Below are 27,285 nucleotides of genomic sequence, written 5' to 3' on the forward strand. Positions count from 1 at the left end.
AATGAATGCTTAAGTTGAGCATGCTCCCTTGAACAGACTATTTCAGGAGTGGCTATTCCTCCAACTGTAGTTGAAATTGTGGTTCCTAGTGTATCTCCTCCAGATAGTAACCAAAGTTCAACTATACTTTTCCAGCTAGTTAACTGCACATCAGGAGCATATTCTCAGATGGGGAAAACAGGCCAGGCTGGCCATCTGAAGCAGCAGCATATGTGGAAAGTGAAGGGTTAAACACTCCACAGCTTCCAATTGGTAGTAGAGGAAAAGGAGGTGTACAGAAGGGCTGGAAGAGACAGGGACAGGGAATTGTGGTGACATTGGTGAAGGACTGCCTGTATTCAGTTTCGGTAACTCTTGATTATGCTGTAACCTCACTGCCCATTGATTGTGAACAGAGGTGAATAGTAAGTTGAGTAGGTCCTGTGGGCTCAAGCTGCACTTGTCCTGAGGAATTTGCTTTCAGACTGTAAACAGATGTAACACTAAATCATTTTAAAAGGGAGCATATTGTGGGAGAATACCATGTGGGAACATTTTTTCAGCTGAACTGATGTAACTCTTCCATCTGTTGCCACCTATACCAGTATATTGCAGCTTAAAATGATGTAATGTTAAAACTGAATAGAACAGATCAGTTTACCATCTACTTAAAGCAGACAGAGAAAGCACCTAAATCTAATTTTAATGACTTGGGAGTTCAGCAGTGTATAGACCGTGTTTCATCTACATTGCTCAACATTTTTAGCATCACTGAAATTTTACAGGTATGTCATTAGCTATTTATTTTTGTTGTAGATAGTTCTCCATATTTTACATTGAGATTCATAGCCTCATTACAGAATGACAGTTTTACTTCTGTTTTGTGTTCAGCTCCAGTATTGTATAGAACTCTCCAGTTGATGACATCGCTAGAAATTCAGTAACTCAATAGGAAATCCCTTCTTGGAAGAGAAGAGGAATGCTATATTGATTACTTACATAATACTGACTAGTCAGAAAAGAGATAGATGAATGAATGGGTGGATGGATAGATCTTTAAATTAAACACTTAAAAAAAAAGGCGGGGGGGGTTGGTTTGGAAATAAAACAATTTCCAAAACTATGAACCTGGAAAGTTGTGTCATTTCTAAAGTGAATCCAAGACTACTAAAGGGTGAAAGTTCGAAGCGAAGCATATTTATGCATTACAACTCTGACTACTTAGAGTAAGTCTAAACTGCACATGAAAACGGGATTGCAGTACAGGCATGAAAATGTCCATCCAGTGATAAAGAGAGTCAACTAGCTACAAAGTCAGTGCTTAAAAATGTGTAACAACTTTATAAATGGTTTCTGTTCAGCTTTAATTTGAATGTGCAACAAGGCCGAAAGTTAATTATCTTGTCAAATGTTTTTTTCTGAATAGGAATGAACTCCTGTATTATGCTCAGATGTCTTTGTAGAATTATGGAGAATCTGATCACTGGGGTGTTCTGAGAGAATAGTCCCATGATTTCAAAGAAACATCTAATATGTTTATTATGTGTAGCATTGTGAACTGAGTGAAACAAGAGACAATATGACTTTGTAAATTTGTTTGCACATGCATTAAACAGACCTGTTAAGTGTTGTAAATATATTCTGCAATTATATTTCGTTAATCAGTAAGCATTTGTAAACTGAATTGAAGGATTTGCAGTAGGGGGCCAATAGATCATATGACTTAATGTAGGTGCAGTCATGATCTCAGGTTTGAGTAAGATACTAATTTTAAGTTTTGCTCTGGAATTAACCATTTAAATGAAATAGTTTGGATCTTAGATTTTTTTTTCTCCTTAATATATTTTTTCTCTTCCTTCCTTCCTTTCTTTTTAGTTATGTTTCGCTTGTATGACACAGATGGAAATGGATACCTGGACAGTTCGGTAATTTTATTTACAAATATTGATGTTCATTTTTATGAAACTGCATTAGTTGACACAGACAGCAAACTTTGGTGGCAATAATAGAAGTAATATAAAGTATTCAATAAATATATGCATTAGGGACACCTAATGCAAAGCAGGCTGTATTTGATTTGAATTTGGATTCAGCCTGATTTGGGGGACAGTGATTCTATTAATTGATTTAGATTATTGTCCTGATTCTATTTGGCTGAATCTGAAGATTTGATGCTGGTTCGGAGAATCGGCGATTCAGCCATAGACGCAGCTTTAAATTTTTTTTCTACATACCTTGAGTTACCAAGCATGGCTCGTGAACACTGAAATGGTGGGGCAGGCGGAGTGTCCCACAGAAATGTGGGGGACCCCACCTGTGTTGGCTTCAGCAGTGTAAAAAGCTGCCCTGTCCTGGCCCCATCAGTACAAAAAGCTGCCCTGGCAAGTAGCTCAGGGCAACTTGCTCTCGGGAGCTTCTGGGGCCCAGCTAATTGGTACCTGGGGACACTACCCCTTGTCCCAGCTGGACTGCTGAAGCAGCCTTGAGCGTTCCCTGCACCCTCTACCCACTGGAGCAGTCTGGCAGTGGGGGTTGCTGCCTGGCTGTGACCTGCTGCACACTTGCCCTGCCTGGCCCCACCCCCTGCTTCCACCCCCAGACCTCTCCAATGGCTGCCCCACCCAGTTCTGTCTGCTGCCTACTTCCCCAGACCTCCTGATGGTGGCCCCACCTGGCCCCATCCCCTGCTTGCACCCTGAGACCCCTGATGTCTGCCCTGCCTGGCCTCAGTCTCCTGGTACTTTAAAAAAAACAAAAAACGCCCCGCGTTCACTGGCAGTAGCAGAGGCTGTTGGGGTCACTGGGGCCTCCTGGCAGAGTCCCCCTCTCCCCCTGCCCACAGCATGGGGCAGTGGGACCCACCGCCTAGCACCTGCACTGCCACTGCTCCGTCATGTGGGTGCAGTTCGGGTCGGCAGTGCGCTGCATTGCTCCATGCATTGTTGGGCAGTTGGGGCCACTGCAGCTATCACCTGGGACCCAGCACCACTCAGCCTGAGCCGCCCCACTGCTTGGCAATGCGCAGAGCTGTGTGGCACCCTGCTGACCCTATCTGTGCCCATGCGGTGAGGCAGCGGCAGTGTGGGTGGCAGGTGGCCCAGGCTGTTTTCCGCTGTTCCACGTTGTGTGGGAGAGCTCTGCCAGGAGGCCTCAGTGACCTCAACGGCAGCTGCTACTGCCGGTGAGTGTGGGACTTTTTTTTTTTTTTTTAAATTGCCAGGATGCTGAGGCCAAGTGAGGCAGCAATGTGGGTGCTGCAGGAACTGGTGGGGGATAGGATCAAGCAGGGCAGTGATCAGGATGGCTTAGGGAGCAGGTGGGGGATGTGACTGGGTGAGGTAGCGATTTGGGGGGCTTGGGGAGCGGGCAGGGGATGGGGCCAGCAGGGGTCTCCAGCCCTGCCCCCACCTCCTACTTACTGGCACAGAACCCATTTTTTACGTTCCCACACGTGCCTCTTACAGCATCTCAAAGGGCTTTAAGACTCTGCAAGAGGCACATGCACGCCCAACTGGACGCACTCTAAGAGTGCAGAACATGGATCTACTGTGCATTGGTTCTTGTCCTCCATATAGCTCATGAGGAGAGGATCCATCTAGTGTTTGCACCCACAAACTATAGCATCTTCTCTGCAGCTGCATTTCTAACTGCACTGTATTCTATGTCACTTACCTTTTCAGAAGTTTTGCTGGTAGCGTGAAATTAGAAGTTTTCTAGTTGGAGAATACTATGTTAATATCATTCAAATGAGAGGACCAATTTAAATGTGCCATTCATTTGAATTATAGAAAAATCAGCAATAGGTGCAGCTCCAAATGACACAAGAAATGAGGGTGCCTATTGCTGATGGAGAGGACAATATGCACTAGGCAATTTAGCTTTACTTTGAATTAAAATAAAGAAATTCTGTCTGAGTAAAATGTTACCCATTGCAAATTATCATCTCAAAATCACATCTTAAAGGCTGGATTTCAATAAAAATATTAATTATGACAGTATACTGAGTTAATAAAAATAACTTTCTAAAATCAACATTTTAAGTGCTAATCAATTGAAGGCTATCCATGAATTAACTGACTTCATTTATCTACAAGATTTTCTGTGCCTGTGTTCTCATGAACTTTTACAAGCAAAAAAAACCTAAGCAAACAAAAAAAGTCTGGAGAGCATATTGCTTTATCGTACTTAAGAGAGGCTGCCTCCATAGTAGGAAATTGTAGGAATAGCAATTCCATTCTGATCCTTGTTTCCAGGGCTCTTTCACATTTTACATTAGACTATCATTGGTTAAAAAATGGAAATAAACATGGTAACAAGGACTGGAACTCAAGTACCCCTTCTTCTAATGAAATTTTCTAATCTTTATGATACAAAAACATGTTTTCTCTTGTACTTTTGACTGCCGAAAGCCTAGTTTCAAGAGAAGTGGAGGGGTACCTCTACCCACGGTGTTTTGTCGCTACAGTCTGGAAATTTTTTTCGGGTGAATGCTGTACCCTTTAGAGTATTATTTAGGTGAAAGCTTGGGACACTTTTACATATGCTCTAGAGGTGGGGGGAGGGGCAGCACAGTCATTAACATGCTAATTAAAGTGCCACAATGCCTCCTCATATATTAGCATCTCTGCACTTCAAAAAGGTGGTGAATGAGCTTTAGTTCAAGTGCCCCACCACAATTTTGAAGTGCGGAAAAGCTGAGACATGGGAAGGCTGCTGGACTAATTGGCTCTATGCTCCCATATAGCTCCGCACTTCTATTGATGATCAAATGTTAGGCATATAATTAATGATTGTAAGTATCTCTACCACACACTTGAATAATTTCGATTTAAATGATTGGTTTGTTAAAGTATACATTTAATATGTTCACACCCAGAAAAAATTCACTCTTATACACCGTTTTTTCTATCAGCATAATTATCAAATAGGTATCTGAATTGTAAAGTGACCTACAAAAGACTTAGTTATAATATTGCATTAAAATGCCTTTGTTTCTTTTTTACTGCCCAGGAGCTGGAAAATATCATAACTCAAATGATGCATGTTGCAGAATATCTTGAATGGGATGTCACTGAACTCAGTCCAGTAAGCATTTTGCCAGATGAATGTTGATATTAAGTCTGGAAGATGTTGGGGACACTTTATAAATCTGTACATGATACATTAGTATATAAATAATAAAAACTAACAATGGCTGATTCTTTGTGGGACTGCTGTATCATTCACTCAATCTTTTTTTTTTAATGAGGATAGCAAACTACTGTGGTCATAATTATGAAACCTAAAGTTTAAGGCCTTGTCCTTAAGGCCTAAATCTATCACAAAAGCTGAAGGAAAATCAATTATGATTTGTTCTATATACTACACCTAGCCCAATTACAGTTTATTGTCTTTGGGCAGTGCATCAATATAACTTAAATAACAATAATCATAATATGACATTGAAAAGTCTTCTAATTCCCTATAATTTGGTTTTATTTTATTTACCATATTTACCCAAAATGAAGATGACTTGAATTTAAGACAAGCCCTGAAAAATTGTATTCCAAATATTGAAATTGTATAAATTTGTTATAATTTCCCATATATAGAATTGAATCATTGGAGCAGCATCTTAAATCCGTGCCCTCCAGCCACTGTAGCAGGAAAAGCAGTAGCCCGGGGGGAGGCAGTAGGGGGACAGGCAGGGGCAGTTAGCGAGTAGGTAGTAGGAAGGTGCAAATAGCAAAAGCAGCCTGTGGGGGCAGCAGGGAGAGGGTCAGGCAGCTTGCCCCCCACTTTTGTTGACCCTCTGCAATTTGGCCTCTGCCACTTTTCTCCTACCACTTACCTCCCTCCTTCCACTGCCACATCTGCTACTCTTGTAGCTTCAGTCTTCCTATTTCCCTTCCTGCAGCATCTGCCCCCTATCACCTTCCCATCTTCTTCAGCCCTGCTTGAGCCTGGAGCATAGAGCATGGAGCCCCTACCCAGCCCAGTAGCAGCTGTAGCTGCGTGGCAGCTCTGGCCCTGGCTCCAGCCAGGACTGATGTAAGCGGTAGGGTGAGGGTAAGTGAAGTGGAGGCAGGGAGCCTGAGGCTCCAGGAGCAGGGCAGAAGCTGTGGGGACAAGGGCAATGGGGCAGAGGCAGTAGAGGGACAGACAGCAGTTGCAACTACAGCTCTTGCCATGACCCCAGGTTTGGGCTGGAGCCATAGCCACAAACACAGCAGCTTTCTACTCTTCCAGTACCTCTTTTTGAATCTGAAAGAAGGGTCTTTTCCCAAAAGTTAAATGGGGAAAAAAAGCTTGTCTTGGTTTTTAGTAAATGTGAGACAGTAAGGTATGCGCCTTTACCAATACAGTAAGTGCCTTTTATTCTATGAAATGGAGAGGGCCAGAACAAGGTCATGTGCCATTTAGGTTCCATTTTAAAACAAAATGTAAGTGATACTCGGGTTTTGTGTGAGGTGAATTTTTCCTTAAAGCTGTGTCATGCTGTAGAATTCAAGAAGTTGTAATGCTCCAAGAACGACAATGTAAAATTGTCATATAATGTCTTTAGGGATTAGGTAATGCTACAGTGGTGTTATAGCCATGAAGGAATAAGGTTAGAGGTGAACTGTTTCTGTTTCCTTGATATATTTGTTGGGAATAATAAAATATGCGTGTTTCAGTTTTGATGCAATGTTATGTAATATGATATACTTCGTTATTTCTTGCTGGCAAAATTGTGGAATAAATTGGGGAAAATTGAAAATATGGGGCAGAAATGATTTTTTTAAATTGAAAAATTAGATGCTTTAGAAAACACATTTTGTAGAAAAATATAGAGTTTTGATAGGAGTGGCTGATACGAGTTGTTTTTTCACTGAAGAAAATGGTTTTGAATGCTTTTGGTTTAGTTCTTATAATGATTTAGGAAAAAAAGTAAAAAAAAACTTATTTGCAGAGTTCTTCCACACAGGGTAATTGTTGTTTTTCCTTCTGAAGCGGTGTTCAGGAGGCACAGACAAGTTACCTTATAACGTGGAATTTACAGATTTTTATAATTGTACAGATCCTTCATGAAATGATGGAAGAAATTGACTATGACCATGATGGCACTGTATCTCTGGAGGAATGGATCCAAGGAGGAATGACAACTATCCCACTGCTGGTGCTTCTTGGCTTAGAAAATGTGAGTAGTATTAACACAGCGATATCTAAAGGGTAACTTTTTGAGTCAGTGGGGGCCATGAAACTGGTACATGTGCATCCTGCAGACATCTTCATTTTATTTATGGAAAAAAATTAAAAGACCACAAGTTCTCTTAAATAGCTACATCAAGTGGACCATGTTGTTAAAGAGTGGGGCATGACATACTGAAAGCTGTGTTCTCTAAAGATCAAAACTTCATATTGAAGATGGAGAGCTACACTAAGATCACTTTTATACCAATTAGGCACAGCTGTTGTACTGTTGGCAGGGTCCAGTGCCACCTGCTGTCCTGCCATTGAGCAGATTTTGGGATTATATAGTTTAGCTGGATCATCTTATTTCTGGGTGCATGCTGTAAATAGTACGCAGTGCTGCAACTTAAGCAGCTTCTCTAGCAGATTATTTTCTTCTTTAATTTTTAATTTTTTTTTTTAGGAATATGCACCTTTTCTTCCATTTGTATTATATAGCATACTTATAGTTATTTGGGGAAGTAGTGAAGTACATGATTTTCAGTAGGCATATTTCAATCTCTTTCAATTTAGAGCCACCTACATTACATCTATGAATTAATAGAAATTGTTCTTTGTGATATTACTTCATTACTGTATATTAGAGGCAAAAGCTAAAATTAATTCTGGTGCTGTACACACTAACATAGACCTACAAAATAACAGCAAATTAAGCAGAAAATGTATAGGCTGCCATGCTTGATTCAAACATTTCTCCTGTTGAGTATTTAATTAAGGAAATGGTTGTTTGATAATTATATTTTCAAAGGCCAGTTCGGTCATGTCAAAACTCCATAGCATTGTGAAATCGTTGTGAATGTGCATTGGTGTTTTGTCCAATGGAAGATATTTCCATGGTCTTATATGAGGAAAAATTATAAATACTTAGCTGTAAACAGAAAATAAAATGAATTATACTAAGTGTATTTTAATTGATAAGCAAAGAAAACTTCAAGATTTATCTGCCACTTATATTATATTGAAGTGCTTTGTACTTTACTGTGATTTTCTGACTGATCAGACCACGATCCAGGTGGACCCCATGGATTCCCTTCACTAGTTTTACAGGGATTTAATAAAATTACTGTAGGGATGGTGTAAAGCCCTGAAATTATTGCAAACTCAATGAAAAATAAAATTGAAGCCCCTATCAGTTCCCTGAAACATTTGTATCATTTACATTATCCATAGATCCAGCAAGAAATTATTTTGCTGTTAATGTTATGTTTACAATTTGTTTATAGTTTTGATGACTGCATTTAAATGTATTTTGAACAAAAAAAGCCAAAACTCTGATGTCTGTCTCTGAGAGTAATTTGCACAGATAGGGGAATATTTTCATTTGATATGGATGAGGGTGCATAACCAAGACTCTCTGTTATATGCATCAGTCCACTAGTCAAAAAGCTGAGTTTTTTTTCTCAAACTGTAATAATATTTGTCATGCCAGAGTCCCTAGCATTCTGTAGTTTGTCTCTCTGCTTATAAACATGGTAATGAAGACTGTGGTGAAAATGCCTTGACTCAGAAATTAAATGTAGAGTTATGGCAAGGTGAGGATGTTCATAATCAAGGTAGTATCTGAGAGGAGAGAAGACAAACTCCTAACAGATATAGCAGTCCGTTTTTGGTAGTGTTAACAACTTGGGTATCTAGAAACTGAGAGCAGCCAAAAGAAATCCTGTTTGTTCTGGAGGCAAATTTCCTTCATGCAAGACTAGTTTAGAAAACGCTTCTGCCTTCCCAGAATATTGCTTAGTTTTTAACTTCAGCAAAGCAAGCTACATTTTAACACAACACCAAACTGGTACAGTTGGTTAGTTTAGAGATGTTGGGGTTAAAGTAAAGTAGAGATCATTATTATAATTGGTCTCATGCTCTGAGAATAGTGACAGTATGAAACTGAGATAAATCACGCTAGATAGGCCCAGTTCAGTGCTCTCCCTCTGAAGCATCCATCCCTGCCACTGTTAGACAGGATACTAGGCTAGATGGACAGTTAGTCTGACCCAGTTTGTCACATTTTATATTCTTATATTATATAGAGATTTGAGTATTGCTTGTATTGGAATCTATCATGCCTCATGAACATCAGTGGCCTCAGGAATAAAAAAAGGACATAAAACTAGGGAGGGCATTGAGATTAGTGGAACTTTGCAAGTCAGTACTTCTGAGGTGAAGGAGCTGTTTCTGTTGCAAATATCTGGGATTGTCCTGATAGAAACAGTTAAAGGCTTCTCCATGCATTTCCTCAAGCCCCTGCTATAATATCATTTTAAGGTTAATAGTATATTGATTGTCTTAATTCATAGATTTAAGGTCAGAAGGGACTATTGTGATAATCTAATCTGACCTGCAGAGCAAAGGCATAGAATTTCACCCTCTAATTCCAGCACCCAGCCTAGTAACTTGTGGTTGTACGAGTGTATATCTTTTAATGAAATATCCACCCTGATTTAAGGATTTCAAGTAAAGGAGAATCCATCGCATATCTTGGCAAATTTAATCCAATGGTTAATTACCCTCTCTGTTAAAAATAATTGATTTATCTCTCATTTGAATTTGTGTAGCTTCAGTTTCCAAACAATGGCTTTTGTTGTGGCTTTTACTATTACATTAAAGATCCCTTTGCTAGCAGAAATTTTCTTCCTAAGTTCTGTTTTTGTAAACCATCATCAAGTTACCTCTTAACCACTTTTTCATTAAGTTAAGTAGATTGAGTTCTTAACATCTTTTAATTGCTTGGTATTGAGCCAAATAGGGGAAGGTATATATTATTTTCCAGGTTGATTATTTCATTGTTGATTGTCTGCAGTGGTGTTAACTGTTTACTTAGATATCTCCTCTCATCTTATATATTATATGTACATTTAATACAATCTGGCAGATCCTTAGTTAGTTTAATTTTTCAGAGTTCTATTGACCTCATTGGAGCTATAATATTAGCTGCCAATACACCCTGACATCTTTATCACAGCTACCACATCATTTATGTATTATATTTATATTGTATATATACATAAACAAAAAAAACTAGAAGGCTAACATAAAAGCTTTCAATTACAATTACAGTAGAATCTTTCTAATTACACACCTGTTCCAGCTAGGAGAACATTAATATAAAATGGTAGCAAAAGAGTTAAAAATAAAACATTGAATTGTATTATATAAAACTGAAAAGAATAAAAAAGGTTATTCAACCTATATTAACTATATTTCCCCTGTTCTTCATTATTTCTTTTTCTGCAACTACTCTGCAGGCAAAACAATGAAATAAATACGAATGTTGCCTGTGAAGCAGCTACAAAATGAGGGCAAGGAATTATATTTACATAATGCCCCTTGCCAAGGCAATCAGCATGCCAAAAGGCACAGTTAAAATGCAGCATAGTTATATTTTAATTGATAATTGGTTCATTCTTCTTTATTTAATATATCAATATATAACATTTGGCAATTTCTGTACTTAAAGACCATATCTTACAGTTGTATACCTGGTTAACCACCAGTTTTACCACTTAGCACTTGGCTGACTGCTTCTCTATCAGATGTCACATCTACTAAAATTGTTCTCCTTAAACACCAGTAATTACTGTTCACTAGCATTTACTTAAATTGGTTTCCTGGGAGATGTTCCAATATAGTATCATTCTCATTTAAGAGTTTCCTGATTAAGTGAAAATTAAGATTGTTACAAGTGACTGAAAACTGGGAGATATAATAGAAACCTAACCTTTGATGGTTGCCATACATATACTATATAGTGCTTCTGAAAGTTTAAAACTGCTTTAATAACATTAATAAAATAAATCTCATGATATTGCCATGAAAACTTTCATATCTATTTCATAGGGAGACTGAGACACAGAAGGTTTAAGTGATTTTTTTCACAGCCAAAAAGGTCTAAAAAGGCACTTCATTGTCACAGTGCTAAACACTGACTTTCAAGTGCTTGACATTTGTAGTGAAATCCGGAGTTAAACACCAGAGTTAGGTGCCTCAGAATGGGAGAAATATAGCATGATGAGAGCAGGGAGCCATGTCAGGCAAGACAAAAGAGAAACATTGAGGACAAGTCCTAAATCCTGTCTCTTTGTGAGGCACAAATGTTTTACTTATTACTCCTGGGAGATGCCTTTCACCATTTTTTTTTCAAAAACAGAGCACAGGTCACTCTTTCAAGGCAGCTGGAAAAGGAAATGTTGTCCCTCATTTATATGGTAACTTATGATGGAAAAACACAAGATGTGGTAGATCTGCACTCAGTTTCCTATTCTGCTAGAGAAAATTCAAACCCTCATCTTTTGCTCCCCAGAGAAATAACCTAAAGCAGCGATTCTCTATCAGTATTGTGAATTTTTTTTAAGAGTGTCGCCGAGTACTGCCAAGTATTAGCACTCTTAGATGTGCAGAAACTTGCACATAATTTGCAAGATATTTCAAATAGGTTCAGATAAGAATGCATAGTGTCAAAAGACTAGCTATGGTCTTTCTGAGTTCTTTGCAACAAAAGAATTGCTCTATAATTTTTTTCCAGAGTCAAAAAATGAGTGAAAACTAAAAGCTGACATTTTTAGGGGTGTTCTGAGTCTTAGGATGGGGGACTTAAATCTAGTTGAGGCCCTGGAAGATGATATTTTCTTCAAGCAACAAGTAATATTGTTGATGGAAGCTGTCATGCTATGTGATTTGCTTCATGTTCACAGGGCAAACAATCTGGGGTAGGGGAGGGGGAAAGGAATAAGTGCCCTGGGAACTTGATCTGCTAGCATTTGCCAACAAAGGGAGCTGGAGAGCTTGTAGAAGGGACTGTCAGACCCCTTCCCAGACCTTCAGCTGTGCTGCTAGTGGGAAGGGGGAGTGGTGCTTCTTGAATCCTTGTGCAAAGCAGAGGAGGCCCATACAAGACAGGGAGGCAAGAGTGGTGGAGTTCAAATTCTCCAGGGACATCTTTGAGAAGTTTTTTTGTGTGTATGTACTTTCTGGTTTCTCTATCTTGCCCCCACTGGCAGTTTTCCAAACAAATTCCCTCCACCTCTCTCAGATTAGTGTTGTGTGTACCTAAAGCATGTCATGTTGAGTGTCTGTTTATAGTCTGCTTCTCACAGGAGAGAGGTGCTAATGGCTCCTTAAAATGTAGCCTTGCAGGCTGACTGTGAAAAGGGAGGAGGGACAGTGAATCATGACATCTCCTGCTGAAGCACTATGGGGCAGCAGAGTTCAGCATAAATAAGTGTCTCCTTGTAGGAAGTGGGAAGAGAAGAAAAGGGAGAGCGGTCCACCCAAGGATTCTAGAGTACCTGACTATGACCCTGTGTGTAACATTTCACACGTTCAAATTAAAGTGCAATAGAAACGAGCTGCAGAGATAATCTACATTTTACAAGCAACATTTTTGTGCCTGGATGGCCATTTTGCGGCTTAGTATCCAGTGATAAATTGCTTAAATATGTTACAATTTATTGCTCCATTAATAAAAATTGGAGCACTTGATGTGTTATTTCTGCCAAGGGCCTGAGAACCTCTACCCTAAACCCTATTCCTACTGAAACTGATCCACTTTGCATAAAATAATTCAAGATTCATTGTGTCAGTGAAAGGGAGCAAGAGTGTGCATGACCTTGGTCTGCTTGTTCTTGCACCTCTTTGAAAGAAAAATCTCTGCTTCAAGAATTGTTCATGTATTTTATGTTGTGCAGCTTCAGAACCTCCAGGGTTGGGTGGCATTTGATCAGGGGTTTTCAGAAATGCCTACAGGCTGTATAAAAAGGCCATGGATTCTGCTGTTAATTCTACCACTGATTAGTGGCATAGTGTTCATAGAATCATAGAAAACTAAGTTTGGAAGGGACTTTAGGAAGTCATTGAGTCCAAAACCCCTGTTCTTCAATTTCTTTACTTTAAGGTAGTTAGGGTTAGTAAGTGGAGGGATGGCAGCCCTATGCATAACAAAATGGACAACATAGTGCCAGATTCATAGGCACAGATAATACAGCTTATCACTCCCAGAAGAGTGCTGGATTGACTGTGCCTCAGGAGCCTCTTTCTGCTCTTGTCCATATTTTCCATCTAGAAGCTCAGCCACAAGATTTGCTTTCTCTTTGGCCCCTGCCTAGGGTTACCATATTTCCAGTTTCAAAATAAAGGATGCCAGTCTGGGAAGAGGGGGAGTATATGATTGTTGGGGGACATTTTCTAACAGTTAACAGTAAATAACAAGTGTCATTGCCTCAGAAATTACATGTAAAACAGAAACAAAGCCACCAGCCCTGCCACTGTCTCTCACTCCCAACCCACAGCCCCCTTCTCCTGCGGTGCTCCTCAATCCCAACCCATAGCCCCGTGGTGCTGCCAGTGTCCCACAGTCCCCTGACCACCCGGTGCCCCTCACTTCCAAGCTACAGCCCCCATCCCCACGCCTTGCAGGTGTCTCTCACTCCTGACCCACAGCTCCTTGCTCCCCCTAGTCCTGCCATAGGGGGTCCCTAGCTGGATAGAGACCAGAGGACCCAAAAAGAAGGCATGTCTGGGAAAGCCCAGACATACAGTAACCCTACCCCTGCTGCATGTTACACTTCAGTCGTAATTAACCAGTTGTGCAGTAACTTTGTGGCTCCTTCCAATCACATTATTAATTGAATGTGTGGCTAGGAAAACCCTGTGGCTGGGACCCCATCATGCCGACACAGGCTCCCAGCCACAGGAGCTCATGTCTCCATGGCTGAGGGGTCCATCAACTGATGGGCTTACAGCCATTAGGGCATCTCAGGTGTCTTTGCAGCTGGAAGCCCATAACCAATGCAGGCTGCCAGTGATGGGGGCACTCCAGGTGTCTATGTGGCTGGGAGCCTGAATCAGTTGACAGGATTCCCAGCCATGGGGACACCTGGGTTGCCCCTGTGGTTACACTGTCTGGGGCAGGAGGAGCTTGGGATCATTATCCTGGGCTCCCCCTGTGCCAACAATAAGGCATGTTGATATCTGACACCTAATCCCACAATCACATTCCCTGTTATGAATGTATGGCATGGTAGGAAGCTTGATTGTGTATCACATATCAGATTTTATATGTGCCTTTACCTGTCTCTCTGGAGTGGCCCTAACAGTCCATTTTTCTTGCACTTTTGCTTTCCCTCATCTTGGAAGAGGGGGCAGCATCCACTGACTCCTGTGATTGATTTATCTATTTTTCATTGAGCATCATCTGGGATTCTCTTTTTAGTGACCCACGCTATCTCCAATCATTTGATTCTGCCACCAGCACTGCACTTTTTGTGCTCTGTTTTTCCACAATCATTTGATCCCACTTCTATTTGGCTCCTATTGTGCTCCTTCAAGACTCCTTTCTCAATTTATGCCTTTTTTCCCCTCAACTTGCATTAGTTCAGCACATTCAAGACCCCACCACCTTCAGACTTCCTCATTTACACTCTACTAAGCACCAGCCAAGTTATCCAGGAGAAATAAAGTTGATCAGTGGGTTGTTCTGCACAACTTTGAGACTAGTTTTCTTGCTTTCATTAGTTTAGATATTTGCACAAACTTCCATTTACTACTTAAGTCTCTTCTTGGAGCTGTGGGCATCATCTGGTGTTCTCCTCTTGGTATCCCACACTTCCTCTTTTCTACAACAGCCTTGTCCTGCACTTTATTTGTTTTCAGCAGTCATCAAAGATCACATCTAGTTCTGATCTCTGGGTGATAATCAGCATTCCTATGGATGGGCCTACAAAACGCTAGTAATGGCCCATCTATTCACATGCACTAGATTTCACTTATAAGGACCTAGACATTTTGAAGCTCAGAATAAACTCTTTCCTCTTGGTTGCCACTAGATGTCATAATTGTACTGTTGTAGCTCAAAGATTAGTTCTGCTTTTATTAGGCAAGAGAGAAATTCAGTAGCAGTAAATGCCTTGTAACCTATATAACCTGTGTCGCAAGTAGCCGGAAAGAATGTAAGAGAACATAGTGGCTTGCTTTTTTAGTATTAACCTGTTTACCTGCACTCATGAAAGAGATGCACACTGAAAATATACAAGTGAAGTAAATCTAAATGAGGTAAATACTCTACAGCCCAAGATCAACAAAGCTAGAATTGAATTAAAAGAACATTTCCTTGTGAATGAGATTTATTTCATATCCTCAAGCAGCTAATGTACTAGGCCATTACCACTGAAAATTTAAAGGATAAGCATTGTTACCGCTCTTTTTTATTATTATCTTTTATTAAATGTTAAATCGAGTGTGTGGTGAAATGCATGATGTCTAGTATATTATTATCATCTGTTGTTCTGAGCTGTATGTATGTGGAATTGGGGACCTGAACCAAAGGTACTGTAAAGTCTTAGGCTGTTTAGATCCATTATAGCATAAGTGGTACTTCTTCGACTGAAATGTTCCAGTGATTATAGACAGCACCTAACTATTTATGGTTTTATATTTTTGTTTCTCTGTGTCAGTGAGAAGTGAGGCAAGCTTTGCTTTATATTGCAACAATAAACTTATCATCGATGATGATCAGGCCACATTTATAGAGTATGTTTGTAAATGATTGTGGCATAGATTAATTATGTGCTATATGTAACCTCTCTCTCTCTCTCACAAACACACACACATGGGGCTGGACAGAGTTTGTCACACATGGAGGTATAAATTACCTCTCCTTGTGCTAGCAGGGTTCTCTTTTAGAATGGATATAGGTTCAGTATAGGAAAAGTCGAGTGGGTCCGCCACTGTCATTTCTTTGATTTACCACCAGAGGGCGCAGCTTCAACTCTTTCCAAGACTTGTTTGCAAGAGCTATCAAAAAAGTCAGTGCTGTCAGCTTTTACCCTGCACTGTTGCCTAAGGGAGTTATGCAAAGGGTGCTGCAGGTACTTTTCAGCTCTACAGCATTGCCACTGACAAATTTTCTTTCTTGGGAGCCTTTTGGCAAGGTTGTCCTGAAAGAGGTCAGTGTAGAACAGAAGCAATATTAGCTCATTCTGTATCTATGCATGTGTGCTTATATAAGGAGTAGAGTGTATATCTGGAAACCACACCACCACCTAAAGTCTATCTATACTATGTGCTAAGTTTTACGTGAAGCATTTCTAGATGTGTACAATAGAGGGCTATGGATAGTGGCTGTGCTGCAAGCCCACCTATTTAGGATTAGCAAAATGTGATGCAGTAGAGAGGTGAGTTCTAGAGCTGCTTACACAACTAAACTTCCTTCCTTCTGTGCTTCCATCTGTTCTACATCTGACCTTTTCTATTTGCATAGTACTGACTAAAGTATATAAGATTTCTTATTGTTCATTATTTTGGATCTTCCTGGTGAGGGAGGTTGTTCCTGTCTTAATTTTAATAGAATGACAGGGAGTCTTTCCAGTTGTTGAACTGGAACTATATGGGAGGATCCTTTTCTTGGAATATAATTGTTATATGTTGGAGGCTTGATGGATGCTTTCCTCCTTCTCTTTGGCTGACAGGCATAGAAAGGTCAGTCATGGAAAACTCTTTAGGCTAGGTAAACTTTAAAAAAGATGCAAAGCAAAATAAAAGACCATCAGCCAACCCTAATGTCTCCTAACATCATTCCTCTCTCTGACTGCCATGTATGCTGCTTGCCACAGAATTTTCGTTTATAAATTATAAAAAAACCCTGTAAAATAGATTAGAGATGCATAACAAGGAAAATGCATGCATCTATTTATATTTTAAAGTTGGCTAGTAGAATGATGGGTGGTCAAGCAGGTCACGAGTCCTAGGCACTCCCTAAGGCTGGGGTGTATGCCAGGATGGAGTTGGGAGGGTGAGGCATCCCTTCTGTCTTCAGTTCCTGTTTCCCCCCTGTACCTTCATTGCAGCAGCTGCTGCTCCAGCAGCAGGGAGGGCAGCAAAGCAGTAGTGATACATTCTGTGGCAGCATTGGACAGAAGTTTGCTGCTGTTGAGGGAGGTGTTGCCAAAACCAGTAGTTTTGGCCACTCTCATACATGTATCAGCAAGGAAAAAAAGGAAGTAATATGATCCCCCCCCCCCCCCCCCCCCCCCCCCCCCCCCCGCAGTAACCCTTGGATGCTGTTCCTGCTCCACTGTCACTGCCGCTCGACCCGTCCTTTCTTCTGGATTCAGAGCTGCAGCTGCTTCAGGGAAGGTGGAGGGTGTTGTGGGGGGAGGGGCATGGAGTGGTCACTACTGCCTAGGGTATGGTACTAGCTGCTTACATCTCTGGGTCTGTCTGTTTCTTCGTTTGTTTGTAAGGTCCAGTTCTTCTGCCATTATAGGTTGTGACAACCCCCCTATTGATTTCAGAGGTAGCAGGATTAGTACCACAGTGAGAGATGAGAGCCAGTATGAGTAAAATAAATATTAGTAATACCATTATATGCTTATATGTGTATATGGTATATAGACATATCATATACTTTCTATTTTCACTGCATCTGCCCTAGATCTTCTAAATTACTATTAGTTTTTGGATTCTTTTTCAGGATATGGAAGCAAAATGACTGAAAGTCAGTAAATGCACTGCTGGATCAGAAATGTGAATTTTACTCATACTTAGTCTTATACTGAGAGAGGTTTATTTCACATTAGATGGGCTTTTTTCCCCCTATACAGTGTTCTAAAAAGTTATGTACATACATAATCATCTGCAGCACTTTATTGCTGATTTTGGCAGTGCACAAAAGCAAAAATTTAATTTGCTATTTTCTAAAAGTGTGTGTGTTTATGTAATGGATTTGTGCATCGGTTGCAGCCTGTAACACAGTTAAGTGTTTTAATTGGCAGAACACCCACATCAAGACTTGTTTGTTTTTCTGATAAGGAAAATGCCAGCTAAGTTACTCCATATGTTCTGTTCAAATAAGAAGAGGCATATTCACATGTAATGGACATCTTTAAAAAAAAATAAAAATTGGAAAAAAATAAAATGAAACTAATGTGAAGCAAAAATGTATTTATGCATAACCATGCATTTTATGTTAATTTTAATAAACAGTAAATAGTTTTGCTTATGAACACAGATTAGCTTGCATTTTAAGTGTTTTTAGTTTATTACAGCACATGTTGATGACCAGACTAATATGTCTGAAGAGTAGAAGTGTTTATTATTTATAGTGTTTTTTCTCAAAAACATTTACAGTCTTTAATTTTCTAGTAAATGAATGGTGGCTTTCAAAGACTCAAAACATATTTAGTACGTTGACGTTCAATAGTATTAAAGAAATGCATTGAAGCGGGTAGTAAGACAAAGTGGAAAAAAATTACTGATCAAGGATCTCTGGGTAATAAAACAGGCCTGCTTAGCAGTGGTCCTGAAGGAACTTGACTGGAGACTGGGACAAAGTACAGGGAATCTAAAAGCCTGAGACTGAATCGGTTCAATCTTTTCAGGTTAGTCTAAGCTGCATAGATTGAACCAATAAGTAAGCGAACAGATATTCACTTCTGATTCCAGAAATGTAGCCACATGCCTGTCGTGGCTCAGCCCAGAAGACAGGGGGTGCTAGAGCACACTTTCCTGCTCAGCTGGGGCAGTCAGCTTGGGCCAAGGCTAGTCTGCCCACCTTGCAAGGGGGGAGTTTGTGCAGGAGGTACAAAGCATTGGGAATGGTGGGGGTCGGTGAGTTAACTTGAATCTGGAGGGGACCTGGGACAGAAGTTCAATAAATGATTTAAACTAAATCAGTTCAGTCTGGTGCTACATCCATCCAGGTTTATCTTAAACTGGTTTGGGCCTTTTTGAAAGCAGTGCGTATGCACTGACCTTCTGCTATGTTATAGATTTGAACTAGTTTCCAATCACTTATACTTGGTTTACATGTAATTTCTGTCCCTAGCCTAGGGCTCCACAGCTGCAGAAGCAACTTCTGATCCTTCAGAGAATACTGGAAAACCTTCACACTCTTTATCAAGCTGAGAAGTCCTGAATAGGCATCTCCTTTTGTTCTCTGTACAGACAAGAGGCCCTGAAATTGCATAGCTGTCAAGGATGGCTTTTGAGTTCTTGCTGATAATATCATGGAACTCCACACAGGATCTGACCCTGATGTCTAAATATATGCAAAAACATCCCCCATGATTTTAGTTCCTATTGATTTGTTAGTACAGGCATTTTGTAGACATTATTCAAAGTTGTATTCAAAGTAAGACCTTCCTTTAGAACAGGTGTAAACGTTTTATTTCACTAAGCTGATGCTCACATAACTGGATATTGTTTTCCTGCTTATGATGCTGTATAGATAGATCCAGAGTGACTGTGACTCATCAGTGGACAGATAACTTGAGTTGAAAAAAACAGAACAGTGCTATAGTTCTAAGAATTTAGCATGTGAAATTAAATGCTAATATGTAAAATCTAAAAGATTTGAGTTGCATTACATCCGTTGATTTACTTTAACGGTTCTTATGACTAAGACCTCATGAAATACAATAAACTATAGACAGAGGTATTTACAAGTATTGAGAGAGACACTTTTGTGTTCTTTGATATCATAATTAAGAGATTGGACAAGAACCAGCTATAGATGTAGTCATGCTTTTTAAAAAAATATATTATTTTAAATATGTCTAAACAATATATTGAAGATGTTTTTGTTTACTTTATGTCTTCAGAACATTGTGTATCAAAATAACACGGTTATCAAAAAGTAATCAAGCAAAACTGGCCCAGTTCAGGACCGACAAAATTCAATAATCATCAGCTTTCACAGGACCTGAATTTGGCCTAGTATGTTGCAGTATGTTTTGATCTGGTACATGGTATTGGTGAGCTTTTAAGTATTTTGGTTTCATTTCTGACAGTAGGTTATGAGAAATTAAGATTATGGTGGCCATGGCTTTTTTTCTTTTTTGTTGCACCTAAAATTAAGATTTCTAGATCACCCTCAGGTTCATTAATTACATTAGATTTTGTATTTTCAAATTCTAGAAATAAATTCTATACATAATTGTAATCTGGTTACATTGCTAGTTAAGAAATGGCCAGAAATCTCACAGCAGTATAGGAACATGTAGAACACAAAAATGAAAGAATAACATGTTGAAAAAGTCTTGCTGCTCCGAGACTTACTACTTTGGTTTCTTTTCATATTGTTTCACTTACAAGTAACAGACTATGTCATTTAGGGTCTCAAAAAAAAAAAAAAAAAAAAGAATATAAAGCAGATTTAGTAAACTTTTTATGTGTTAAGTAATCTTAGTTGCTAAATTAACATGTTTTAATAATTATTGATTTTGATTAAACAGTTTTTTAAAAACCCATCCCCACATGCTATTGTCAGCCAAATCAGTTATTTGAGGGACTAGTGGAGCTAGGCTTACAGAATTTAAGGTCAAAGGGGACCATTATCGTATTGCACTCAGACCTCCTGCTTATTAAAGGCTATATGACATCCACAGAAATGTTCCACATCCCAAGAGCTCTTAAAGGAAATTTGTTGACATTTAAAAAAAATCTTCAGTCAAACTATAGCAAAGATATTTTTAGAATTAACTGCAATGTAATTAATGTTATAGCTGCTTTATAATGTCTATAGACAAATCTGTGTCGCAGTGTTAACAACAGGTGGCTACTCCACTTCATAGTTTGGAAATGCATGGACATGCTGAAGCTTCTGAGGAATCTATTGTCATATCAGTTCCTGTGTACTAGAATAATTATATTTTCATCTGATGTAAAGTAATAAATGAAGTAACAGCTTGTCTTTTACGTTCTTGAGTCAATCTCCAATTTTTATTGGCACTTATATATTTCACTGTTTATTTCATTAAATGAAATCTGTTTCTTTTATGGCCTGTGCAGAATGTGAAGGATGACGGGCAGCATGTATGGAGACTGAAACACTTTAACAAGCCTGCCTACTGTAATCTTTGCTTGAACATGTTAATAGGAGTAGGCAAGCAGGGTCTCTGCTGTTCTTGTGAGTATATGCATTTCATTGACCATTCTCCGTATACTTTATATTAACAGCATTACAAATACCTATACACTCTTTAAACCTGGATCAAATGATCAGTCTTAAAGTACAGGGAAAAAATCAATGTGTTGGCATGGGGTTAGTAAAGTGATTGGATTTCAGAACTTCCTATGAGAGTGTGTTCTATATCATAATAGAACTTGGTATTAGAATAAGCTCTCTTATCTTGCCTACAGTTTTACACTTGCTTTATGTTTTAAATTGCTATTATATATCCTGGTTATGAGAACATCCCTTCTTCTTTGATACTTCCTCCTTTAAATATTTGTAAATAGTTATTCATATTCTTTATTAGTCATCAGCTAGCATGGGTACTGAATACCATATTTAGTTATTCTAATCTTCCTCATAATGCATTCTATCTGGTATATTTGGACCTAATTTTCAAAAGCTCAGGTTCCTACGGTTTGGTATCCAATTTGCATAGAAGCTTTGATGGCATATGCAATTACTTGATTGGTTGTACAATCACAAGACTTGATTCTGCCACTATTACTCACATTTTTAGAGTTTAAGGCTGAAAGGACAATTACATCATCTAATATAGTCTCCTTGATAATAGAGAGTCTTAAATTTCACCTGGATACCCCAGTATTGAGCCCAGTAACTCATTTTTGACTATATCATAACTCAGATCTTTCTAAAACATATTTTTAGAAAGGTGTTTTCTCCTGGTTTGAAGACATCATGAGATGGAAAATCCAATGTTTCCTAAAGTAGTTGTTTTAAGCAGTTAACTATCCTTATTATTAAAAAAAAAAAATTTTTTTTGAGGGGGTGGAAGGGTGGAAAGTTTTATTTGAAATGTTCTGGCTTTATTTTTCAGGCTTTCTCTACTAGTTTTAATAATACTTGGTCTATTCCTCCTGGGAACAAAATTAACTGCAATAAAGTTGCCTTTCAATCTACTTTTTGCTATTCTAAACTTTTTTTTCAGCTTCCTTACATTTTCAGTGTCCTTTGAATCAAAGCTACTCCATTACAAGTATGATGACCAGTAGCTTTCTGAGCAAGTAGGACTACTGATGCATTTCAGCTTATTAACTGTAGATAAATGTGGCATAATCTGACATACATTTTTGGGAGGAGACACTGTCCCACTTAGGACATATTAAAAAAAAAATCTTCCATGTGCTTACTTACACACTGAATAATCACACATGGAGAGTTTTGGAATAAAATATCCACTTTTATTCCAAATAATTTAAACTAATGGAAATCTAGCAGCTTTAATACATGGTTATAATACAGTATAATAACCTAGGGAGTTAATTTTCCTAAGTTCTGAACTGGCTAATACATCATGATCTATTCCGTCTTCTCTAGTATCATTACTCTGTCAACCTCGTGGAAACAAGTTGTCCTTATTCTAAACACCAAATTTTATTTGTTTGAGAAATACAAAATCCCTTTGGATAAACACAGTGGATCCTTTCTTTTTGTATATATATAGGTATCATGAAAATAGGACTTTTCCTGTCTGTAAAATAAAACTGCTTTGATCCTATTTATAGAAACATTCTCAGTTGCTGTGAATGTGTCTTGTTGTTTGGTGTGGATCTCTTAATTTTTCTTACTAATGATACCTGAAAGGAATGATAGTCCCAAATGAACAATGTGGGGAGCTCATGTGGGTTATTTTTAGTTTCAGGTAGGAAGGAGTCTGGATATTCCTTCAAAACCACTTTGCAGTTTTGCATCAAACTGAGCTCCACCTCCATTCCTTCTACAGGAAAAAAAAATTCTGCCCTCCCACGTACTTTCAAAGCATTGCTATAGATTGCATTTTTTGTTTTAAATTGTGTGGGAGATGGAAAAAAATAAAAAAGGAACTGCAGGGGGGCCCACCATCCCTCCATGGCCCAATCAACAATGTTACTCCCTGCAGTTTGTCTGATTAATGGCTGCACCTCCCACTGGGTCTGTGTAATAGGTGCAAGTAAGGTGTTTAGAAGTGCTTTGTGCTTAATTGCTGTCGAGGTCAAAAGCTTGAGACTTATCTGTTGCAGGGAGAAATTCACCTTTAAATAGTAGAATCTATTGAATGCTGTTGTTATAAGCAGTAGCATTATTTCCTCATCAAAGCACAGTTACACTAATGTTAACTATTCAATCATCACAGAAATATAGTAGTAGAGTTTTATAATTGAAGTCAAAGGAGCTTTGCATCATAAACTGGCATTTTTATATTGCTCTATTATAGCTAGTGTGATCATTATAGACAAGGTTTGTCAATAAAGACAAGTATGTAAAACAGATGGGGGATGGGTTAAGAAATGGAAGCTTCTCTGTATAGAGGTAGTGTTATGGCAAGCCAGAGTTGAACTTTGGATGATTACATGAAATGCATGACAACAATTGCTATCTGGAAACGGACTTATCAGCCATTTAAGGTTTATAAATCAATAGAAGGAATAACATAAACTCATTGGCTTTTATTTTCATGCTTGCCAGCTGCTCTCATGCTTATAGTTTGTAAAATATAGATTTCTTCCTACTAGCAAATGACACCAAACCATTTGGCAGTCATCATTTTGTCTTTGATATTTTTACCATTTGGGAATTATTTTGAAATAAAAAATTAGTGAGGACTGATTTAATTAAACAGTTCCTGCTACGGGGTTGATAGACACTCTTGGATTTTTCACTTGCATATTTCCTGCACTAATTGATCTTTTGTATGGGAAAAGAACAATATAGTTTGATTTTTTTTTTTTTTTTTTTTTAATGACCAGTTGGATTGATTAAATAGTAGGCATGAAGCAATGTTTTGTTAATGTTACTTATTGTATAAAATGTTATCAGAAGCTGTATTAACTCAGTATTAATAATATGTTTCTCTTTCAGTTTGCAAGTACACAGTGCATGAACGTTGCGTCTCAAGAGCACCTGCCTCTTGCATCAAAACATATGTGAAGTCCAAAAAGAACACTGAAGTAAGCCCATGACAGTATTTTATGTGGCACATAGATGTTAAAGTCAGTAACTCTACCTATGCCTGCATTTTTCTATCATAGGTAATGCACCATTTCTGGGTAGAAGGAAACTGTCCGACAAAATGTGACAAGTGTCACAAAAATATAAAATGTTACCAAGGCCTGACTGGACTTCATTGTGTTTGGTGTCAGATCACAGTGAGTATCTACAGTCTGAGGATCTGTGAAAATGATAAACTTGATGGAACCTATTTATACCTTTTAGGTAGTAAAATGCATTGTGGTGCTTCCTACTGTTTTTTTTTCTGGGAAAGTAAGTGTTTTGTGGAGTTTGGCCAATATCCACTGTGTATTGCACTTGCATAAAGGTAGAACAACGGACATTCAGGAGGGCAGAATGACTTCATAGCTCTTGAGGGAACAAAGAGAGAGGAGAAAGTAGTGTATTAATCTATACACCAAGAGCAATCCTCATTCAGCTAATGTAAATGATGTGTTCTACAGCCACCAATAACTGGGACCGAATGGCAGTCAGGGTATACTACCTTTGTTGGTGAGGTCTTCATGACAGACAACACAACATTTACCATTTTTACTTCCAGTCAAAGTAGGATTTAAACATGTAGAAAGAGAGTCAGCACTCTCAGTATTTTTTTTTAAATCTGGCAGAGCGATAATTTATTTGTTCAGTGTTTTAAGGAATAATTTGAGAACAAAACATTTGTGACTACTTGTGGTTGATGTACAAGGTTGTCTGTTTTAAGATGCATCTTTTCTTAATACAGTGGAACAAACTTTGAAACATTGTCTAAGAAAATAAATCCAGCATACCTCCAGTAATAAACTGTTATGATTATGTATAAACAACATTTCAGAAAGAAGCAAATGTGTAGTACAGGTTGTTCACAAGATTGGAATAGTTTATTTAGTGAGCAGAACACCTAATCCAAAGTATTTAAATTCAGGTAACTAAAGATAGAGAAATTTATCTGTTTTTAGATATTTATATAAGAAGGTTCTGACTTTTTTTTTTCCAGAAGTGTTGAGCACCATAAACTCCAATTCTAAATAAAAACTGGAAATGCCTAGCTCCTCTGAAAATTCTGTACCTATTAAATACCTAGCTACATGTGATGGGGCCAGATTTTTAAGCATATTTAGGTGCTTGAAGATGTTGATAGGTATGTTGGGATTTTCAAAAGTGGGTAAGTGTGCCTATGTGGCACTGAGGAGTGAGGAGGCCTAGGGCTTGGGCATTCAAATTTGAAAATCTTGGCAGTATAATTTCTATAATTGATAACAATGACATGTCAACATTTTAAGTCTTATCTGTGTTTTTGTCAGAATAGTACATTTTGTTTTCAATTTGTCTCTAGGATTTCAGATAGAAATCAGTAATGCATGAGTAGTCTTGCCAACCTCTGAAAATACTTAAGATTTGTTTTTACATTACATCTACTATATTTTTTCCTTCCTTGTGATTTCAGTTCAGAAGCTTTTTAACTATTCTCCTTCTGTAAATATTACATGCTGAAATGCCTTAAGTTCATCAATTTAAAAAGAAACTAACATACCCCTAAATCTGTAACATATACACAAGTGACTTTGAATTATATACTGAAGAAATTAAACTATCATCACACTCTTATGCTAATAGTGTCTTTTTACCTGGATATATATGTCCCTCCTGCTGTTTGTGGCTGATACATTGTGTTGTGATGTGAGAGACTGTTAGTTTTCACAAGGCTAATTCTAAATGTGTCTTTCTTCCCTTTTAAATGTGCCCATTTTTTCTAGAAATGCAGCAACAGAGAAACACACCTAGAAAAGAATGTGACAGTATAAAAAATAGTATTTAGCAGGCATTTAGCAAGGCAGTGAAGTCCTAGACAACTGAATCTCTCTCTCTCTCCTGGCCCTATTCATGTCAACATAAACTCTTAGCAGGTAATGGGTTTAAAAAATGAGTCAAATCACATGATACTTCCTCATTCTAGAAAAAGCAGACAACTAATATGCTGCATCTCTGTTTCTTGATTTTGATATAAAAAGAACTTAAAACATTGCAAATGCCAGAAGATTTTATGATGTAATAATTCAGAAAGTTCTATGAAATTATAACATTAATAAATAAGTGCACGTGAAAATAAGTGCACATGTGCATGCACACACACATGCACGTGCCTATGAATGGCAGACTGCTTTTCCTCTGAAGATGTATTGAGGGTGGCTTCGTAGCCTCAGATCAAGTATAGGTGGCCTTCTGGGACTATTTGCATATCTCATAAGGGAACCATGCAGCCAAGAGAATGGTGGTTTGACCAGAAGAACATGACTGGCTCTTCACAAATCCCTAGATTTGTCAGTGGCTCCTAGGATTTTTCTGTGATTTGAATTCTACATCCCATCCAACTAGCTACAGACTCTCATTTTAGAGGAGTTGTTGCCTCAGAAATTTCAAATACATTCCTGTGGAGTTTATTTTTATTTCTAAGCTCATTTTTCTCCATGAAGAGCAACAGTATGTTGCTAAGTATTTTTTTAATGCAGGTTCATAGGGTAATAGAGGAAAAAGGGTGGAAGAGACCTCACAAGATCAACCAGTCCACTCGCTTGAGGTAGGATCATCCCTGACTAAACCATCTCAGCCAACTTTCTATCCAACCTACTATGGAATATTTCTGGAGATGGAGATTGCTCCAATTTTCTAGATAATCTGTTCCAATGCTTGACCACTCTCATAGCCAGAACATTCCTCCTAATCTCTAATCTAAATGTATTCTGCTGCAGCTTGAGACCATTGATCCTTGTCTTGTCCCCTACAACCACAGAGAATGGGCTACTTCCATCCTCTCTGTAGTTGCCCTTCAGGTATTAGAAGACTGTTATCAAATCCTCCCTCCAACTTCTCTTCTCCAATCTAAATAACCCTATGTTTTTCAGCCTTTCCTCATAAATCTTGTTCCCTAAGATTATGATAATTTTTGTTGCTTTATTCTGGACTCTTTCCAAATTGTCTGCATTCTTGAAGTGTGGGGCTTAGAACTGAAACACAGTATTCCAGGACAGGCCCCATCAGTCCTAAAGAGAGTGAAAGAATAATTTACATTGATTTGCAAGTGGCCTCTTTGTTGATACAATCTAGTATTTATTTATTTATTTTGTCAACAAGGGAAAATGAACTAATGAGGAGAAAAAAGGTTGTAG

The 27,285-nt window shown here is 38.5% G+C and overlaps 1 protein-coding gene across 1 annotated transcript in view; it reads left to right on the forward strand.

The window, feature by feature from the left end:
• DGKB (diacylglycerol kinase beta) overlaps window positions 1–27,285 on the forward strand; it is a 604,653-nt gene that overhangs the window by 163,363 nt on the left and 414,005 nt on the right. Inside the window, exons 7-12 of the mRNA XM_090046888.1 lie at window positions 1,855–1,904; window positions 4,990–5,064; window positions 7,019–7,138; window positions 20,968–21,085; window positions 23,990–24,078; window positions 24,160–24,276. Of these exons, the coding sequence (XP_089903014.1) occupies window positions 1,855–1,904; window positions 4,990–5,064; window positions 7,019–7,138; window positions 20,968–21,085; window positions 23,990–24,078; window positions 24,160–24,276 (569 nt within the window). The remainder of the gene's footprint in view (window positions 1–1,854; window positions 1,905–4,989; window positions 5,065–7,018; window positions 7,139–20,967; window positions 21,086–23,989; window positions 24,079–24,159; window positions 24,277–27,285) is intronic.

This window comes from Crocodylus siamensis, chromosome 5 (assembly GCF_052110815.1).
Source record: "Crocodylus siamensis isolate JL-2025a chromosome 5, ASM5211081v1, whole genome shotgun sequence".
Taxonomy (NCBI): Eukaryota; Metazoa; Chordata; order Crocodylia; family Crocodylidae; genus Crocodylus; species Crocodylus siamensis.